This window comes from Lampetra planeri, chromosome 9, assembly GCF_965212315.1.
Source record: "Lampetra planeri chromosome 9, kcLamPlan1.2.h2, whole genome shotgun sequence".
Lineage (NCBI taxonomy): Eukaryota > Metazoa > Chordata > Hyperoartia > Petromyzontiformes > Petromyzontidae > Lampetra > Lampetra planeri.
In genome coordinates this window covers 15970976-15990610 of record NC_136115.1, presented here as the reverse complement: position 1 = coordinate 15990610, position 19635 = coordinate 15970976, and the positions used below count along the sequence as shown (strand labels likewise).

At 46.1% G+C, this 19635-nt stretch overlaps 1 protein-coding gene across 5 annotated transcripts in view; it reads left to right on the top strand.

The window, feature by feature from the left end:
* The window catches only part of LOC144720739 (LIM domain-binding protein 3-like), a 65944-nt gene that overhangs the window by 6352 nt on the left and 39957 nt on the right, over positions 1–19635 (top strand). For all 5 annotated transcript variants that reach the window (XM_078597764.1, XM_078597765.1, XM_078597763.1 and 2 more), the window contains exons 2-3: positions 6845–6959; positions 12829–12980. In XM_078597764.1, coding sequence (XP_078453890.1) covers positions 6864–6959; positions 12829–12980 — 248 coding nt within the window. In that variant the 5' untranslated portion in view covers positions 6845–6863. The remainder of the gene's footprint in view (positions 1–6844; positions 6960–12828; positions 12981–19635) is intronic.

The window sequence follows — 19635 nt, the reverse complement described above, 5'->3', positions numbered from 1 at the left end:
ATCTTCACACGTATGCACCTTTTTGTTTGAGTTCATGCAGATTATATTAATTAAATAAATGTGCATCACCACGCTGGTTATTAACACGGCCTAAATATATAAAACATGCATTAGGCTTAAGAAAAAGGCAAAATTAAGGAAATATATTTTACACGATTAGCGAGGTGCAAACGCCTGTGATTGGACACGTGTGTTGTGTGCATGTGTGTTCAGGATTATCAGTGATTATCAGGTCTCTATTCAACTATTTACGGACAATAATGCCCTAGTTACGGTGTGTATTGCCAATATTTGACCTTGTCCAGCCTCAAGTACAGTCTATTGATTGGTATCCCTCGTTTAGAACCACGCCTGCCCGCCTTTGTCTCCCAAGTGCTGATCTCCACACAAAGAGTGAGGTAGTCAGGGCCGAGTTGATGTGTGATAAAGACACGTTAAGGGACGATGTCACGCCGACGTGATGCTTCTTCACATGGCGGATAATTGAATCCAGGTCACCCTGGATTGTGATATGCAGTGCTCCCATTCACTGTGACACACGCACACACACATCCACAGCCAACAGCACTGCCTGCGCACCCGGTTATATTTAATTTACCACCAAGTGGTTGGTAGAAAGGACAAAAAGAGGGAATAGAAAACGGAGCCGCTTGGATATCGCGGGCTGCTGAGTATGCAGCTCCCATGTAAGGCAAGCGGCGTGCACTCTGGAGGAGCGCCGTGCGCGTTTAGATGGTCCCGGTGTAAATTTAGCCGCGGCTATTTCCAGCCTGCGTCCTTATAATATGCGCACTCGCACTCACGTACTCGCCACACACACGCGCGTAATCGTCTCTGCAGACAGCGGAGCAGAATGCTCAGAGAAGCTTCCAGCCAAGGGAGACGAGCCATCTCAGAGATTAGGAGGCACATTCCTGCAATAAAAGGGCTTGCAATTAGGCATTCAAAATACCTCCCTTACTGTGAATCGTTTCCTTGAAGGTTTGGCATCGCTGAAGGAAGGTCGGCAAGGATGGATGCAGATTGGAATATTGATTCTAGTTGTACCAAACATCCCAAGCAGGACTTTGTCTTGTCAATGAATCTTTGCAACACAGTGAAGCCCCTGGCTTTTCTGTGTCAAAACATGTCCCAGTGGCTTAGCTGCCAGCACATATAACCGTGAAGCATTTCCCATCTCTAATGGTGTTGAGATTCCACGTTCCCATGGTTGGAGTCAGTCAAATCCATAGGATTAGTGCCGTTGACTTGATGCCAAATGTAAATAAAGAATAGCGTGCTGCTGGTTGGTGTACAACATTTATTCATTATGCATATATTTTATAAGGGTGTTCATAAGGATAGTAGTGGTGGCATTGATTACAGCATTTATGTAGAAGCCAGAGATACGGATCTCTACTCGTCATGCCGTCTGCGTGGCATGCACGAAGAACTGCACTCCTCTAATTGTACCCTTTGAGTTTCCACACCCACGGCATGCGGGATAAAACCAGAAGCCTCCAACCAAACTGCATCATTTGGCAGTGAGCATGGGTGTGGGAACATTGGGGGCAAACAAAGCAGCCACCTCGCCCTGCATGCCTCCACAAACTTTGGGAATGGGCTCAAACTGTATCTCGTGTCCCCCCCCCTTCAATATATTTCATGGGTCACCCGACGGCTACGCCATACGGGCCCCCCATGGCCCCTATACTTACGCTTCTAAATTCAGATTCGTATCAACGGGCATGCCAAATGGTGCAGTTTTGTAAGGTGCATCAGAAGGGTGATTACAAGTTCATGAAACACGTGTTACCATTTCTGTTCTAGTTTTGTCAAATCCAGTTTTAGAATTGACTTGGGCCATCTTTTGTCCCAGTCAATACATCGAGTGCCACCTTTGTGGGGATGTAAAAGTGTTTTTCCTACAGATAAATTCAACACTGCCATAAGAATGTGGAAATTCCATAATTGGTGAGAGCTTCATACAGAAATTAACATCACCTCAATGCTCACTTATGAAAATAAACCGTATTTACTTATTAAATAAGATCATTGATGGTGCAGTTTAAGTTTGAATTTCTCTGAATCTTTGTGCGTATGATGATAAAATGAATGAATAACTCCAGTCATGTATCTCAGTTCATGTGCCTATTTATCGTGTTTCATATGCATCTTATGTCATGATCAGGGATCAAATGCAAAACAGAGGTATCACATTGACTGCACCTCCGATTAGCACGGTTGGCTACGTACAGTGCGAAAGAAGTTCATCATACATACGTACATACAGTGAGGGAAAAAGTATTGATCCCCTGCTGATTTTGTACGTTTGCCCACTGACAAAGAAATGATCAGTCTATAATTTTAATGGTAGGTTTATTTGAACAGTGAGAGACAGAATAACAACAACAAAATCTAGAAAAACGCATGTCAAAAATGTTATAAAGTGATTTGCATTTTAATGAGGGAAATAAGTATTTGACCCCCTCTCAATCAGAAATATTTCTGGCTCCCTGGTGTCTTTTATACAGGTAACGAGCTGAGATTAGGAGCACACTCTTAAAGGGAGTGCTCCTAATCTCAGCTTGTTACCTGTATAAAAGACAATTGTTCACAGAAGCAATCAATCAATCAATCAGATTACAAACTCTCCACCATGGCCAAGACCAAAGAGCTCTCCAAGGATGTCAGGGACAAGATTGTAGACCTACACAAGGCTGGAATGGGCTACAAGACCATCGCCAAGCAGCTTGATGAGAAGGTGACAACAGTTGGTGCGATTATTCACAAATGGAAGAAACACAAAAGAATTGTCAATCTCCCTCGGCCTGGGGCTCCATGCAAGATCTCACCTCGTGGAGTTGCAATGATCATGAGAATGGTGAGGAATCAGCCCAGAACTACACGGGAGGATCTTGTCAGTGATCTCAAGGCAGCTGGGACCATAGTAACCAAGAAAACAGTTGGTAACACACTCTGCCGTGAAGGACTGAAATCCTGCAACGCCCACAAGGTCCCCCTGCTCAAGAAAGCACATATACATGCCCGTCTGAAGTTTGCCAATGAACATCTGAATGATTCAGAGGACAACTGGGTGAAAGTGTTGTGGTCAGATGAGACCAAAATGGAGCTCTTTGGCATCAACTCAACTCGCCGTGTTTGGAGGGAGAGGAATGCTCCCTATGACCCCAAGAACACCATCCCCACCGTCAAACATGGAGGTGGAAACATTATGCTTTGGGGGTGTTTTTCTGCTAAGGGGACAGGACAACTTCACCGCATCAAAGGGACGATGGACGGGGCCATGTACCGTCAAATCTTGGGTGAGAACCTCCTTCCCTCAGCCAGGGCATTGAAAATGGGTCGTGGATGGGTATTCCAGCATGACAATGACCCAAAAGAAACGGCCAAGGCAACAAAGGAGTGGCTCAAGAAGAAGCACATTAAGGTCCTGGAGTGGCCTAGCCAGTCTCCAGACCTTAATCCCATGGAAAATCTGTGGAGGGAGCTGAAGGTTCGAGTTGCCAAACATCAGCCTCGAAACCTTAATGACTTGGAGAAGATCTGCAAAGAGGAGTGGGACAAAATCCCTCCTGAGATGTGTGCAAACCTAGTGGCCAACTACAAGAAACGACTGACCTCTGTGATTGCCAACAAGGGTTTTGCCACCAAGTACTAAGTCATGTTTTGCAGAGGGGTAAAATACTTATTTCCCTCATTAAAATGCAAATCAATTTATAATATTTTTGACATGCGTTTTCAGGATTTTTTTGTTATTCTGTCTCTCACTGTTCAACTAAACCTACCATTACAATTATAGACTGATCATTTCTTTGTCAGTGGGCAAACGTACAAAATCAGCAGGGGATCAAATACTTTTTTCCCTCACTGTATGACTGAAGAAAGTAAATTTGCTTGGGCAGAGCACATCTCCTCTGGAAGGGATTACGAGTAGTGGACTATCTCTGGGATAGAATGGCAGCCCAAGGAGAGAACACATCCAACAGAATGGCCACCGTGGAGATGGAGCATTGGGATCACTGGATTGCATGGGATGGTGATGGCATGGGGAAATTTACATCCAGCAGTGGATTGATCATGCCTGGTCATGATCATTAATAGTGTTTATCTCGGATATTGCTTGAGCATGAGATGTATTCTGTCACTGTGGTTTACCTGCTAAAGTAAAGGGTACAACTATGAATGCCATATAAGACACCAGTAATTGGAAGGTTGAAAGTTAACATTCCAATAGGGGCCAGCCCTTTATGCCTCTGAGTTGACAAAATTAATAACACTTTATAGAATGTTAACAGTGGCTCTAATATGCATTGAGTCAAGCCTGCCATAGGAATATGAGATTTCCATCATTGGCTCTGGTTGTCAATGAGAATGAGCACTTGCACATTCCAATTTGAAGAAGTCGCTTTGACCTTTTAAACTATTACTACAGTGCAACAATTCAATATATAAGAATCTAGATCAATGTGAGGCCAGTTTGTGATTCCTCTGAGGTCTCCCAGACAGGTCAGCTGAGGGCCTTGCGTGAGTGACACTGATAGGAGGTGGTGGTGATGGTGGTGTGGGGAGGCCAGGCTGGGATGGGTGTTGGGAGCAGGGAGGGAGGGAGCAGGAGGCAATGTTCAGGGTTAAAGTTGTTTCACTGATCCCCGTGTCAGTGAGGCGGCAGCACCCCGTGGGTCTCACGTCTCTATGCCAAGAAGCGGGGGGGGGGGGGGACAGCTCGTCTGCGAGATTCCATTGCTCACAACGTGGCCACACTGAGAATTCACAGTGACTCACAGTGGCAGCAGAGCCTATTTGAGGCCAGGCAGGTGCTTCCCTTAACCCTGACTCAGTTTCCCAAGCGAGCGCGTTGCCCCCATGATAGAGAGAGATGCTCCTTTGAAAAAGGTGTTTGCAGGTGACACGCTGTCATGCCCCCCCCCCACTGCACTGAGTACATGCTTCATGTGAATTCATCGTTGAGGATTTCGTTCATTCTTATGAAGTGGCAGCCGGGCGCTAGACTACACAGCCGTGTCGTCTGCAGGGCACCACCACCACCTCACCCCACAACACACTCTGCAGCAACAGTAGCAACGACTAAATTTCAGAAATGCCCCCCCCCCCCACCCCATAATTGTGGTGAAGATTATGTCTGCATCACCTGCCACCCCTTCATGTTTCTCCTGGTGATAGTGTGCCAACAAGATTCGATACTTTTTGCAACATACAATAAAGCGAGTTTTGTTGGAGGTCATCAACAAATTGTAGTTATTTACAGGTGAACCACTGCAGGTTTTTTTTTTTATATAAAGACATTTATTCCCTACTCAAATTGGCATTGAGGCTATGCTCAATACTGTTTATAGCCCTGAGACAATGGTGAAAATTCCCCAGTGCTATGGCATGGACAAGTTTATAACACAACCATTGTTCACTTCCTCACAACACGGTACTCATGTATCAATCCCAGAGGGATGATGGGATGAATCAAACCCCACCCAAGATGTGAACTCACAACCTTCTGATTGTGAGCTTCTCTACCGCTGAGCCGCCTGGCAGCCGGATGTTTTGACAACGAGACTTAATATTCCAACACACGATGCACACACACACATACACCATTTTCTATAGATGATAGGCAATGCCAGACTTTTGGAGGTAACTGATTAGCCACTGGATTTAAAGCCAGTGGAAAGAATGTGAGGATTGTGGGGTCGTGTGTTCTATGAGTGTCTGCATTACATTTCGCAAAACCCTTTGCTTGATTTTGCAAAACATGGGTGATTTTCATCTGGAACGGACCTCTTTATATTTAACAGCGGCGAGCGTTGTAGTACCGCACGTTTTGATTCTGCCTTTTAAAGGAAATCTGTTTTTAAAATGTTGGCGCTCTCAAAAAGGCAAAGCCTCCTCTCAATGGCTTTCTTGTTGGGGTCGATCAATGGTAGCCACTGTTGGGCCGTGGTCTCTGACTTGCGCTGTCGAGGTAAAGGAGCCACTTTGTGATGTCTGCGGTCCTGCTGGCAGTGTTGTTGCAATCTCGCGATGGATTCTGTGTCTGTCCAGGAGCGACTTGGGTTCAGCCACTTAATGGAATGTGAGCACCTGCCATTGCACAACACTCGCACAATTAACTTGTGCCAGTTAACAATTTACCTGAGAGGTTTCATAGTAGGTGTGTAGACGTTTATAATTATGTACATTTGTCAAGTTTGTACCAGCGGTTCATTGCTTGTCTTGCATGAAGTTAACCTGCTTCATCCTGGACATACTGCAGCCATGAAGGGTGCCCATTCTGTATACAATGTGAAAGAAGTTAAAAGTGCATACATATTATCACCACACATCAGTCCGTATTTTAAAAGAGAATACTTCTATGGAGGGAGACTAAATGTTAAGAAAAACAGAATATCTCAGTCAATATGTAATAGCTAATGTGTTGTAAAGACTCACTTATTTAAGTTAAACTTTTCATGTCATTTGCACATACAACTACATGTTTAGATTGCTATCTGGTCTTTCAAACAGCCATTGAATAGGTCTTGAAATATATCCCTCAGCTGTTCTGTCTCAGAGGTCAGGTGTCATTGTTTGTCGTGTGGATTTTGTATTTGAATATCTGAACTGGTTCCTGCCCTCTCCGAGGTAGTCTCAGCCTTAAATGAGCACCTGGTACTGTGAATAAACGCATACTCTGAGGAGACGAAGGCGGTGATAGCCAGGCGTGGCACCTATCCCCACCACCCCTTCGTGCGCCGTGATGGCCTTCATCAGTGCTCATGAGCAGCAGCGCTCCCCCGCACTCTGTGTTGTCAACTACAGACGGGGTCTTTGTCTGTGTGTTTGTCTGCAGTCCTGGCCAGAGCTGAATCATGAGCAACTATGCAGTGACGCTGCACGGGCCCGCACCATGGGGCTTCCGGTTGCAGGGTGGGAAGGATTTCAACATGCCTCTCACCATCTCGCGGGTAAGACCTCGCTCACTACTCACCGACTCACTCACAGATCCACTCGCCCACCCACCAACTCACGCACTGACTACCCTCTCACCCACTCACTCACATAACCACTAATCCTCCCACGCAATCTCACCCTCCTACCCATAACCTGGCTTTTGCCAGTGATCACCCGTAACCCTTCTGTAGGGCACAGGGCCCTTTGTGGCCGCAGGTTTATATAGAGAACGAGGCCTCCTGTGAGCCAGAAGGTTCAGTGTGTCTCTTGTGTGTGAATGCGTGAGCAGTGTCCTTGTATATGAGTGTGTGGGTGCTGTGCGTGGGTGCACATATTTGTAGTGTGCAATGGTCAGCGCACTGCATTGATATTCCCAACGACCTCATTTAAATTCTGAGACGACTCCTGTGAGTTGGAAGTGCCTTCGAAACCTCTCCTGGTCCTCTCGTAGATTAACTTAAAATGAAGATGAGTACATGCTGCAATGTGTGATCATCATCGGCATTGTGGGTAGGCAAAGGAGGCCTGGTGTGGTGTACCCTCAAACACCCCCTCATGTATCGTGCCGGCCTCCGTAGCTGTTCACAAATAGAAATCACCCCAGCAGTCTGTGAAGCTGCATGGGAACCAGTGTGTGTATTTATGTCCGCTCTGCTGCACACCTGATGTGAAAGCCTGTAGACAAACGCTGGGAAGAGCCCAAAAGGATCGTTGCTTTGCCTGACACCAGCACAATCACCAGCAGCTAGGTTCGACTTGGGAAAGGTGAGGGATTAGCCAGGTTACTTATCAGCCGTGTGTAAATGTGCATTATGCTTAAGCTTACATTTACTCGTCATATTTGTTGATTTATATTTGTTGATATAAAAAAACTATACAGATGTTTTTGCTAAACTTTATATTCTTCATGAGGCACCACATTGAAAAATGACGTCTTCAACCGAGCGTAACTATCACCTGTGTTGTGTTCTCTGTGCTGAAGAAGGGCTGCTTCCTGAAGCATTAGCTTAGTGAAATTCTTGCCCTGTATATTAACAATGTAGTGTTTGATAGTGATAAGGATGGTGAAGCGTTCTCATCCATGAGCTAAAAAGTGTTAATCAGGTGACAGGGTGGTGCAGTGCTAACATGTGTGCCTCACAGAAAGAAGGAAGGGCCTACGTTTGATTCCCAATTCAGGATCCTCTTTGCGTGGAGTTTCAATGTTCTCCTCCCCTGTTTTGCAATGGGTTTCCTCCAGATTCTCCGGTTTCATGCCATGGTTTAAAAAAGCACACACAACAGAACTGGTTTTGGTCAAAACATCCCAATGCGGAATAATTACCTGCAAATCACTCAATTTGGACTACACACTAACACACAGCAGTAACATCGCCCCGCTACTGCAATAGCTTGGCAGGACCATCCAAAAAAGAGTCTTGAGACTGAGTGAGGCGTTCCTGGGTAAACAAGCGCGATACAACGAATAATAACATACACTTATGTAAACCGCGTTTGATTATTTAACATTTTGTGGACGTTGGTGTGCTATCACGTGCGCTCATTGTGTTGAGAAATCCACTTTGCGTCCTCTGCTTTGCGCTCAGTGAGATCTAATGAAGTATTCATGCTGAGCAGAAAGGTGAATCACCACATGTATCTGCAAGCAACACCTGGCAGCCAGTGGTGCCCCGGGCCCATCCTAGAGGCCCATGTCGAGCACTGTGTCACCCAGTCTGTACACTGCGGTTACTCACAAAATAATAGCGTTGGCTCATCGAGCGGAGAAATGAGTGACAGTGCCGATTGAGATCTCTTAACGCCGTGACAACAACAGCTGCTCGCTAATTGTGGGGTTGCAGAAATGCACAAATTTGTTCGCTCCTGCAGCATTCAGGTCCACCTCTGCATCGCCTCGATGATCTTTTAAAATGTGACATTTGGTTCCTGGAACAATGCTGAAGGTATAAAAATAGTAACACTAGGAACCCGTATTTGTCAAATTGGCAGCGCAAAAGGCTACAGTGGCGGCAGCTGTTTCTGTGGCTTCAATTGTAATGAACAGCCCTGTATGGGCCGTTGAATTGCCAAGCATTTCAGAGAGACGCTCCATTCGCTGTTTGTGATTCGGAACGTGGGCCAACAGCCGCACACGTAATCCCGGCACCGTTGTGCACATTGTGGGGGTTCGGTTGCATGTGTGCCTCCGGTGTGCGGACGTGGCGTGTCCAGGCTCGATCGACAAGGCGAGCAGTCACCTCGGATGAATGTCCCAGATTCCCACCGCTGGCACAAGTATGCTCGTGTGTGTGTGTGTGCGCAAGCTTCAGAGAGTTGAGGCCGATGAGTGATATTGTGTTTGGGGGAGGTCATGGGGGATGAAAGCCCCTCTGTCAGATGTGCACCGTACATGGGCACGTTGAAGAGTTCATGGGGTGATTAAGTAACCGTTGATGGGGGTGAGAGAAATCAAATACTTTTTGCATTTAAAATATGTTTAAGTCATTCTTATATTCTGTTCCCAAATAAGGTGTATATGCAGCATCACCTGATTCACCAGGTCATTGTTAAAAGCAGGCCTTGTCACTATGAGGCTTAGCACCTGGTGAGTTAGCGTGGACAAAGAGCAATCAGGCAACGTCAATTTTTTTGCGCTAAACTAGTAAAATCTCCCTCGGAAATTCTCGCCGTGTTACAACAGCCTAAGTACAGATTGCGATGGAAAAAAACCTTCTGTGAGAGGAACTTGCTGTGAAGACACTGGGGGATATTATAGCAAAACGCAATGAGCCAACTGAACAACTTTTTCCACTGAACAGTTCCAGAATGAGCTTTCAGAAGCCACGCGATCGCTGGCGGCAAAGCATCGGTGCGGAAGGAAACTAAAGGACCATGAAGGGGACCCTCATTAGGGACTAGTAGCTGAACTACCACGGACGTAACATATTAATTTGGCAATCGTTTTGGCTGCACTTCGTGATTCAGGGCTTTAATCGCTTGCGATGCGTAACTGCCTGCTAATTCGCATTTGAACGGAGATGAGCAAATGTGAAAAGGTGCATTGCAGTGAATAACCTCTCCGTATAATGACATTTTAAATCCATGCTCTGTATCTCAAAATGTATATAAGCTCTCCATTGGGACGTGTGACATTTTACAGAGAGTGAGCAATGGAGGGGGGAGTAAAGAACACAGCTGTTGTCCCTCGAGCTATCACATTAGCGCCACTGGTGTACGTATCTGGCGTACGTATGCTCTGAGGGGGAGCCACGTTTTTAAGACCATCCATGGGAGAAATGTAATATATACACAGAGGAGCAGTGGTGCATTAGTTAACACTGTGCTGTGAACTCTGTGCACTTAGTTCCGATTCCCAGAACCCAGGGCAAGCGGTATCTCAACCAGTTTTGCATTCCTCTCTTTGGTCAAAGTATGATCAAACAACGCCTTTGTTTGATAGCCTGGAAAGGCCTTCATCCAGCAGTGGATTTACAAGGGGCTGTATATGTTAAAAATTATTATGTACACGCATGTAGTGAGCATATACATGAAAGTTGCTTCAGGCGTGCGGAAGGATGCTCTATAGCAGAGCACTTGGATACTATCACAATAGTGTGTGCTCTCAGCTTTAATGATTTTCTGAGTGGTAATGTGGCTGGCAGTGGATTAAGTGAGGAGGTGTGGAGTCATGGCCCCGTCACCAAGGACACTTTACTCCGTGTGTGAAAGGTGTTTGCGAGTGATGGGGCAGTATTGTGCTACGAGCCTGGTAACCCGAGTTCGACTCCCGCCCTTGTCTAACATGGGTGGTACGTTGCATCAGAACTGTGCCTGTTGTGGTGTTTAATCACCAGCACTGGGGAGACGCACCACCCCTTTTATGGCATCGTTGCTAATAGGTGCTCGCTAACAGTACTTCCGATTAGCACCTCCGATTAGTACGCTTGGCTACGTATACCGTGTGAAAGAAGTTCAACATATATACATACTTGCCCTCACAATCAGTGTAGTTATAAACTGGACGTTGTGTTTAGGGTGTGTGTGTGTGTGCAGTGTAGTGGTTAGCGCGCTGTGCTACAAACTGGGCAACCCCAGTTCGATTCCCGCTCACGGCCAATAAAAGTGACGTATATCTGAACCGGTCCAGGGCCTCCCCTCGATTGACTCAGCCTCAAATGAGTCACTAGGCAGACAACGGCGGCCGGGCGTGGTGCTGGCCACCCACCACCTCGTGTGCCGTGCCGGCCTTCATAGGTGCTTGCTAACAGCACTTGCCTCAACAGTCTGTTAAGGCTATACGGAAGACGTTTGCCTTTGTAGTACAGACTACATTGCACCTGCCCCTGTTTGGGCTTGTTGACTAACCACTTGCGAGCCGCTCAGACAGCCTCTCTGACAACGGCCGCTTTGTGCTATTGAAATATGCATGAGGAGCGCTTGTTAAATAATCTCGTAATTCTCTCTCCGTGGCATGAAAGCTGATGCGTCGTAGTTGAAATACTGTATATGTTTATTAATGTAGGCAATTAAATTGCCGATAGGTAATATAACGTTTAAAATGTGAAGGGAAATATATAAATAATTGCACCCATTATTCAAGTGAACAAATTAAATGCCTGCTGGTGGTTAACGCTAATTGGTGGGATCATGGCTCAGTTGCTTTTTAAAAGCAGTGAGTGTGTATGTTCCACACGTTGCTGCCTACACTCAGTTCTATCATTTGTGCTGCTGTGTGCAATTACGTAGGTTTGTCTTTTTCCATAATTGTTGTGTGTTCACTATCTGCAGTACTTCATGAAAACACATCTCAGCAATGTACATGCGTGTTTTATATATGTTACCACACTTTACATGTACCACTGGGTGTTTCTTGCAATCGAAGATCGCCCCGGCTGTTGGGATGGGCACGATTTTCCAAGCTCTTTCGAGTCGGTAGCCCAACTACAGGGTCAGCTCTTGAGTTGCCCAGTGTGGACAAAGGCCGAGGGCAATGTGTGCCCGATGTCCACACAACATGAAAAGAGCAGGGTCAGATGGCCAGTGCTGAACGTGCGGTGCCCGGGAGCCGTGCCTACCTAGTGGCTCAACAAGGCTGGGAGCAATGTATGCCGGATATCCAGAGGCGCAGCTATGGGGGAGGGGGGTACGTGGCAGCGTTATGCGATGCATAGCGGCCCAGTCGGCCACAATGGCGCCCCGAATCAACATATAAACAAGTGAAAACATTTTAAGGGTAGGGTGGCACGTGCCCCCTCAATGATCCGACCGAAATCCCTAATTTCGATCAGATCATTGGGGTTTATTAGTAATAAATTGGCATTTTTCGACCCCCACTGCCACTGTGTAGCATATTATTATGTGCCAGGGACTCTATGAGATGATAGGACAATAGTCTGAGTCCATAATTGGCAATAAGTAAAGGCAAAGCAGTTATAAGTGACTCAGAATTGTGCGCAGTTGCGTATACAGTGCACGACTTCCCTGAAGGCATTCACCTTCAGCGAGCGCGATGCCGATCACAGTTCTAATTTGACCCTCAATCGATGGCTGCGCCATTGCCGCACACGCGTCAAATTAAAAGCAAGGGACAAGTCCTTACTTACTAACAACTAGTATAATTTTTCATTGCTGGAGGAGTTGCCCCCCCTACCTGAAAAGCCTGGCTCCGCCATTGGGAGGGGGGCCCACATTCGTGCATCTTGGATAGCCCCGTTGAAATAGGTCGTTGCCGATGTTCACACAAAATTTAAAGAGCGGAGTCAGATGGGCAGTGCCAAATGTGCGTTATAGTGCCCAGTTTGGCACGCGCGACTAGGCGGGAACCGTGTGCCCTTCCTGCTGCTCGCGAGCGGCGCTCCTTCACATGTCCTCAAATCCGCTCCCGTCTCTTTCCACCGCGTGCAGATAAGCCCGGGTAGCAAAGCGGCTCAGGCCACCGTGGTGCCCGGGGACGTGGTGCTGCAGATCGACGGCACACCCACTGACAGCATGACGCACCTGGAGGCGCAGACGAAGATCAAGAACAGCGTGGGCAACCTGCGCCTCACCCTGCAGCGGTGAGGCACGCCGCCGTGTCTCCACCACTGTAGACATTTGTTTCTCGTTATGTTAATGTAGAACGGTCGGTCACATTCTAGGTTAACATAATGATCATCATTCCAGCTCCACCCCAAGTCTGCTCAATCGACAGACAGCAGCAACTAATGGGCCGTGTTCCACATCACAGCACCGCAGTCACAGTCGCCAGAGGGCCACATTCACAATTACCGTGCTGCTGCTGCATGTAAACATACACATTACAGTAACACAATCTAAACACAGCAAGCTTTCAAACTCATGTGTCAAGTGTTATAGGCAATACAACTACAAAAAAGCTAACGTTTAGTCGAGCCTTTGGCCTTCTGGATCAATGTTTTCTCGCCACGCAAGTTTAAATAACACTATTGTTTTTGTAAACAAACGATGTTGCTGAAGCACCCCTGACCATAATTTTATTGCATTTTATTCTCGGTAACGAAGCGTCAATCTCAAGTCATGAAGTCAGTCACATAGCCTACACGTGTGTGTCTGCAAGATGAAAGCCACGTATTATTTTGGGTGTGTGTTCCATGAATCCATAATTGAGGGCACTTCAGCGAAAATCATCTGGCGGGTTTCATCCGGATCACTTTTAAAATTGTAGAACGTTTGATAATGTTTGTGGCTGCTGGTTTTGAAGAGTTGCGGGGGTATCGCACTGAGATTATAGATTGGAATATTCCTTTCTGTATAATTTTTTTACAAAAATATGCTAATGCTCTCCATCATCACGAATGGGGCAAATAATTATCAAAGAATTGCATTGGCCCATTTTGTAAAGATGTGAATGTCACCCCATGCGAGAGACATGCGATTACTTGGTATAAAGATGATGGCTATGGGGAGGCAATGCATGCAGGCTGCTGACCAGGACGTGAGAGTGTGTGTGAAGTTTGCGCACTCGCACAGTTGTGTGGCAGGGTGGTGGCACACTGCTGACACTTGCATCTCACAGCAAATCCCCAATTGGGGTGCCTTTCTGTGGAGTTTGTATGTTCCCTCTGTTCTGCTGGAGTTCACTGGTTTCCACTCATAGTTAAATAAAAAACATACAATCTAATTCGTACTGGCCAACCATTCCAATTCTGATAAATTTGCTGCAAATTACTAAATTGGGATTACACAGTACGGTAACATCATCCCCCGACTACAAACGACGTTGCAGGACCCTCCTGAAAAAAGAGTCTTAAGACTCAGTGGGACTATCATGGGTGCACTATTGTAGTAGTTAATAATAAACAATAATGATAGTTTGACATTAATTAGCGAAAAGGAAAAACTAATGAAAAGGAAACCACCGTGACAAACCTCCTGAGTGAGCCAATGTGCAAACCGCTCGATTGTAAACTATAAAACTAAAATAACACTATTTTAAGTTAACCAGGTCAGGCCCACTGAGCTATATAGCTCTTTTTCAGAAGCCACCTGGCCACAAATGATAGTTCAACGAAGTGGCTTATCACGTAGAAATGTCTCGCAGCCTAATACTCTAAACGCATGACTATTCTAAATGTGGAGAGGAAAAACCAGAGGGCCTGGAGAAAAATCCACGTAACCACGGGGAGAGAGACATGCAAACTCACCATCTCCTGTATACCAGGCGAGGTAGTTGACTTCTCATCACCATGGCACCCCACTACCTGCAGAAAAGCAGATATGGTGCAGTCGTGGGTAGTGTGGGAGTCTGTGCCGGCACGGGGTGGGATGCGGGGGGGAGCTGAATGGCCAATGTTGATGTGACTGGTGGAAACTAAAAAGCAGCCGTGTCCTTGCACTTCACAGTTGGGGCCGAGTGGGGATTTCTTCTCTGCGAGACCGCCTCGTTCCAATGCATTCCTTGCTTCTCTCTGTGTGTGCGGTCATCACGGGTGATGAGATTTCCACTCGCTTGCCATTTAATGCTTCTTTCTTTGTTTTCATTTCACATTTTTAAGTGACTTGTTGGTTTAGCTTGAGCAAAGCTTTCAGGTTGGTATTGTTAGACAATACTGTTTTGGATAAAGTTCTTGTTAATGAGAGTCGCTCATTAAACAAAGGTTAAATACTCCTCCGTGGCAGCACAGTTGGGAAATATTTTAGAATGTACACAATTTTTCAAATACATGGTGTATAAAAATACACATAACTGTGGTCGCGAGGGTGCCTCCCAATTATTGCACTTTCTTATTACTGGGGCATATTTCCTTATTTACATCTTATATATTTTCTGGTTTAACCTCAAAGCACGCAACCAGAAACATAAATGTCTGGATTTTCAATTCCATCCGAGCTTTACGATGTTGTTGAAGTACTCAGGACCTTTACCGTTACCTTGGCACAAAATGAACATGAAGAGAAAACAAATTCTGCCACGATCTTCAGGAAACATAAACTCACGTTGACTTCATCGTCACTGCAATGCACACTGTGGTATCCGCGAACGGCTTTAGTCGGAGGGTGAGGAAGGGTTCCATTTTGCAGCCAGGGAACTTTGGAGAAGATTTTGAGCGTGCGAGGTATTTGTCGTGCGGCTGAGAGGTTTGTGGCCGTGAATGAGCCGCGATTTATAAGCAACGGCTGCGCTTTGAGTTACTGGAACCGTCCAGCGCAGGGCCCCCAAGTGGGCTCCCCCATGAATATTTTTGAGAGCTGGGATAATACTTTATTTTAGCAAATGGCCACAGCATGACAGCACTCAGAAAACAAGCCATCAGTGTCAGTTTCACGGAGCGCGCTGTGTGGGTGTGTGTCTGTTTGTCTGTGGGGCGCGCGGCGCTATGAACTCGGCAACCCAAGTACGATTCCTGCTCAGGGCCAACACCAGTGATAATTATCTGAGCCGTTTCTGGGCCTCCCCTAGGTCGACTCGGCCTTAAATGAATTCCTGGTGCGGTGCAAAAACATCACCACTGGGGAGATAAAGGCGGCCGGGCGTGTTGCTGTACCGGCCTTCATAGGTGCCTGCTAACAGCACTTGCCCCAACAGTCTGTTAATGCTACACGGGGGATCTTTGTTTTTGTGTCTGTCTGCTTACCAGTCTCCATATCTTTTACCTTGTGATGCAGTTGAATCTCTGGGGTGGAGTGGGGATATTGGGAGTGGCTCACTGGTGGAACAGGTGTTGTAATGCAGGCCGCATCACCTGTACCGTTGTCAAGACACCCTGGACTTGAGACAAACACGCTGAGTGATTTATCACAGAGTATGTGAATTGTCACTGGCCAGGTAAGGCTATTTAGGTTCAGGTGAAACACAATGCACTCGTCGGTACATTCTGTCTGCAGTTAACCTCAAATTGGCCACACCTGCTACTAGGAGATCCGTGTTGAATTCCCATGAGCGCTCGCACCACATTCTAGCCCTGGTACTGACGCCGGTGGCTGAGAAAGCCTTTTTTGTGCGTTCATAGTTGTGAGTTCAAGTTCAGGTCGGGTGTTGACTCAGCCTCATGATCCCTCCGGCGTGAGCGAAGTAATCACCCACCTCATGCAGCTGCACGAATTGTTTCAAAGTCAACGGTGATTATGTTGTGGAGATACTCGTTCCCACCTTCTACCATAGGAATGTAGAATTTCCACTACAGACTGAGAACCAACGCCCGAGATTATTGCCGCACAATGGGGCACGCATGGATGGTTGATTTTGAATGTTTTGCTGCCTCTAGCCCAGCTTGAGGACGTCCTCCTTGGTACACATCTGGTGAAACAGCTCTTACCAAATAACTTCCTTTAGATTTATTTCTGAGTAGATGGTGCGAGGTGTTATTTGAACTGCCTTTTGTAAAATACATCGCCGAATACTCTGACCCCCGAGTGATCTTAAACAGATCCCTCCACTCACGATGCAACTGCACACAGATGTTGATGTTGTGAAGGTGAATGAAATGGGTAGGTGTCGTGAATTGTTTATAAGAGCAGAGAGAGAGAGAGAGTGGCAGTGTTTGAGTTGAAGTTTATTTTGTTTAACCAGGTGAGAATGAGATTCATTCGCAAGAGTGACCTGTGTCACCAAAATAACAAGCAATACTATAAAGCAAAGTACACTAATGAAGCAAATAGAAATCGGAGCAAAAAACACCGAAATATAAATTTAGAGCAACAAAAAACAACCAAAGAAATTCAGCACAGACTCAATAAATATTAAATTAATTGCATTTCCTCTGATGCAAAATGGATCGGACAAATTACATTTAAAAGCCATTAGTAGTACAATTGAGTTCAATAACATTACAAATGGAATTGCACTAGTGTGTAAAAGTGACGAGGATACATGTAATATACAATTGCAAGTTAAGTTATACAGAATATCACAGCTGAGCAGGAAAGAGGTTGTTTTTTTTGGGGGGGGGGCATGGTGGCAAGGAGATGTTAACTACCTCGCACAGGAGGTCGTTGGTTTAATCCCGACCCTGATGCCTCTATATTTGGAGTTTGCACGTTCTCCCCGTGGGCACGTGGATTTTTCTTCAGGTCCTCCGATTTTTCCCTCCACATTTAGAAATGTATCTTGAACTTCTTTCATACCATACGTCATCAACCGCGCTGATCAGAGGTGTGGGGAAAGGACAACAAACTGAACATAAAAAGGAGTTCTAACGAAATTCGTTTTCAATTAAGATTTAAAAGTGCATAGCTCCAGTGGCTTCCTAATATCTGAAGGGAGAGTGTTCCAGATGGCCGCAGAAGTGCATCTGAAAGAGCACGATGCAGTGACCGTCTTTGTTCAATGGCTAGCCATGCGTTTAGAGTATTTGGCTGCCATATATTTATACGCGATAAGCCACTTCGTTGAGCTATCATTTGTGGCCAGGTCCCTTCTGAAAATGAGATAATTAGCTCAGTGGGCCTTACCTGGTAAAATAAACAAAAAATAGTTGATAGTTTAGTTTTATTGTGTGCGCACACGCTGTACGGTACCCAGTGTACAGGGTTTGATATCTCCCCGTATAAAGCACCATCAACAATTTGTATTTAAGCTTGTTCTGTGTCTCATCCAGATCATCTCAGCCTCACGTGAATTCTCATGCAGTGCTATGGCCAGCATTGGCACCTCGACTCCTCGCTAACAGCACTTGCCACTATGGCTATGAGGCTAAATGAGGATCAACGTCTCTGTGTGGAATCTGTGCAAGTGTGTGGAGAGCGGTGGCGCAACGGTTAGCATGCTTCACTATGAATCCATTGAAACGAGTTTGATCCTCGTTCACAGCCAACACGAGTTACGATTATCTGAACTGGTCCTGGACCTCTTCTAGGTCGACTCAGCCTCAAATGAGTACCTGGTGCGGTGTGTAAACATCGCCACTGTGGTAACAAAGGCGGTCGGGCGTGGTGCTGGCCACCCACGCCCTCGTGTACCTTGCCGGCCTTCATAGATACTCGTGAACAGCACTTGCCCTAATAGTCTGTTAAATGCGATGAGGATCTTTGGAGGCCTGTGGCGCTGTGATTTGCGCACTTACAGAGAGCACAATCCTGACCACCTGAGTTTGATTACCTTTCCAGCTATGAATAACATCAGTGGCAAGTGGTATTTGGACCCGTCCCAGCCATCCCCTAGCTCGATTCAATATTAAATTTCTACTCGGTGTCATGTTCAAACATAAGCATTGGGGAGACAAAGGCAGCCTGCTTTGGCGGGGGCCCACACCAACCCCTCGCGTGTCACGGTCACCTTATTAAAATGTTCACGAACAGCACCATGCCTCTTACCGTCCTATTCGGCTAAATAGGGAGCATTGTGTGCGAGAGAGAACGCTGCGGAGAGGAAGGGTGTGGGATGTGTTTGGGGATGGGAGGTGTTGGGAAGCAGAGCCTCTGATTTACAGCTCTGGATAGGAGCCACTGGAATCTGACACGCACACACTGAGTCACCCTAGCCACGCTGACTTGAGGTAGTAGTAATAATTAGGGTGGTGAACCCCCTTTAAAATGTTTTTGGAGCACTGCAGCCTGCGACTTCAACCGAGCCATCCCCACTAAGGCCCCTTCGTTTCCACACAGCAACCCAATTCAAGACATATTGCTTGAACAGCTACTACTAGCCCAACATGGGCTCATATCATTGCTGTATCACGTAGCCCACTAGAGTTTTATTTCGAAATGTGTGAACAAAATACAGTGCTATCTTAAACATAGCAGCACTTAAAAAAAAATGGCTGTGAATATTCATACTGTGTTTTGGATAATTGCAGATTTTTTTCACGTGTTAAGTTCTAAGTCGTTTCATCAGCCGGTGAGCCAGACAGTCAGTTAATCCAACCACATTTATTTACAATGAGGCGATAAACTATTGAGACCGAAGGCCTTCTGGGACCGTAATTAAGGCATATACACTATATTATTCCATGTCACTGAGGCATTGTACTTGAAATGTGTGTTAACTGAATGTTATATTTCAATTGGAACCCCTACCGTTGCAATGTGGAATTTTCGATACTTGTTCAGTGTTGGCTTGGTGTTCATCTAACCACAGAGACTCTCAGATGTTGACTTTATTCTCTAAAAAATTATGCTCATCGTGTTCCCCTTCTTGCCTGCCTGGGGCAGCTTTGTCCAGCACAGCATCGCTCAACTATTTTCCTGTGATCTCCAGGCTCGTGTGAGCGCTTCACATGATTTCTGGGCAGTTGAGAACGGATGAGGGGTCATAGC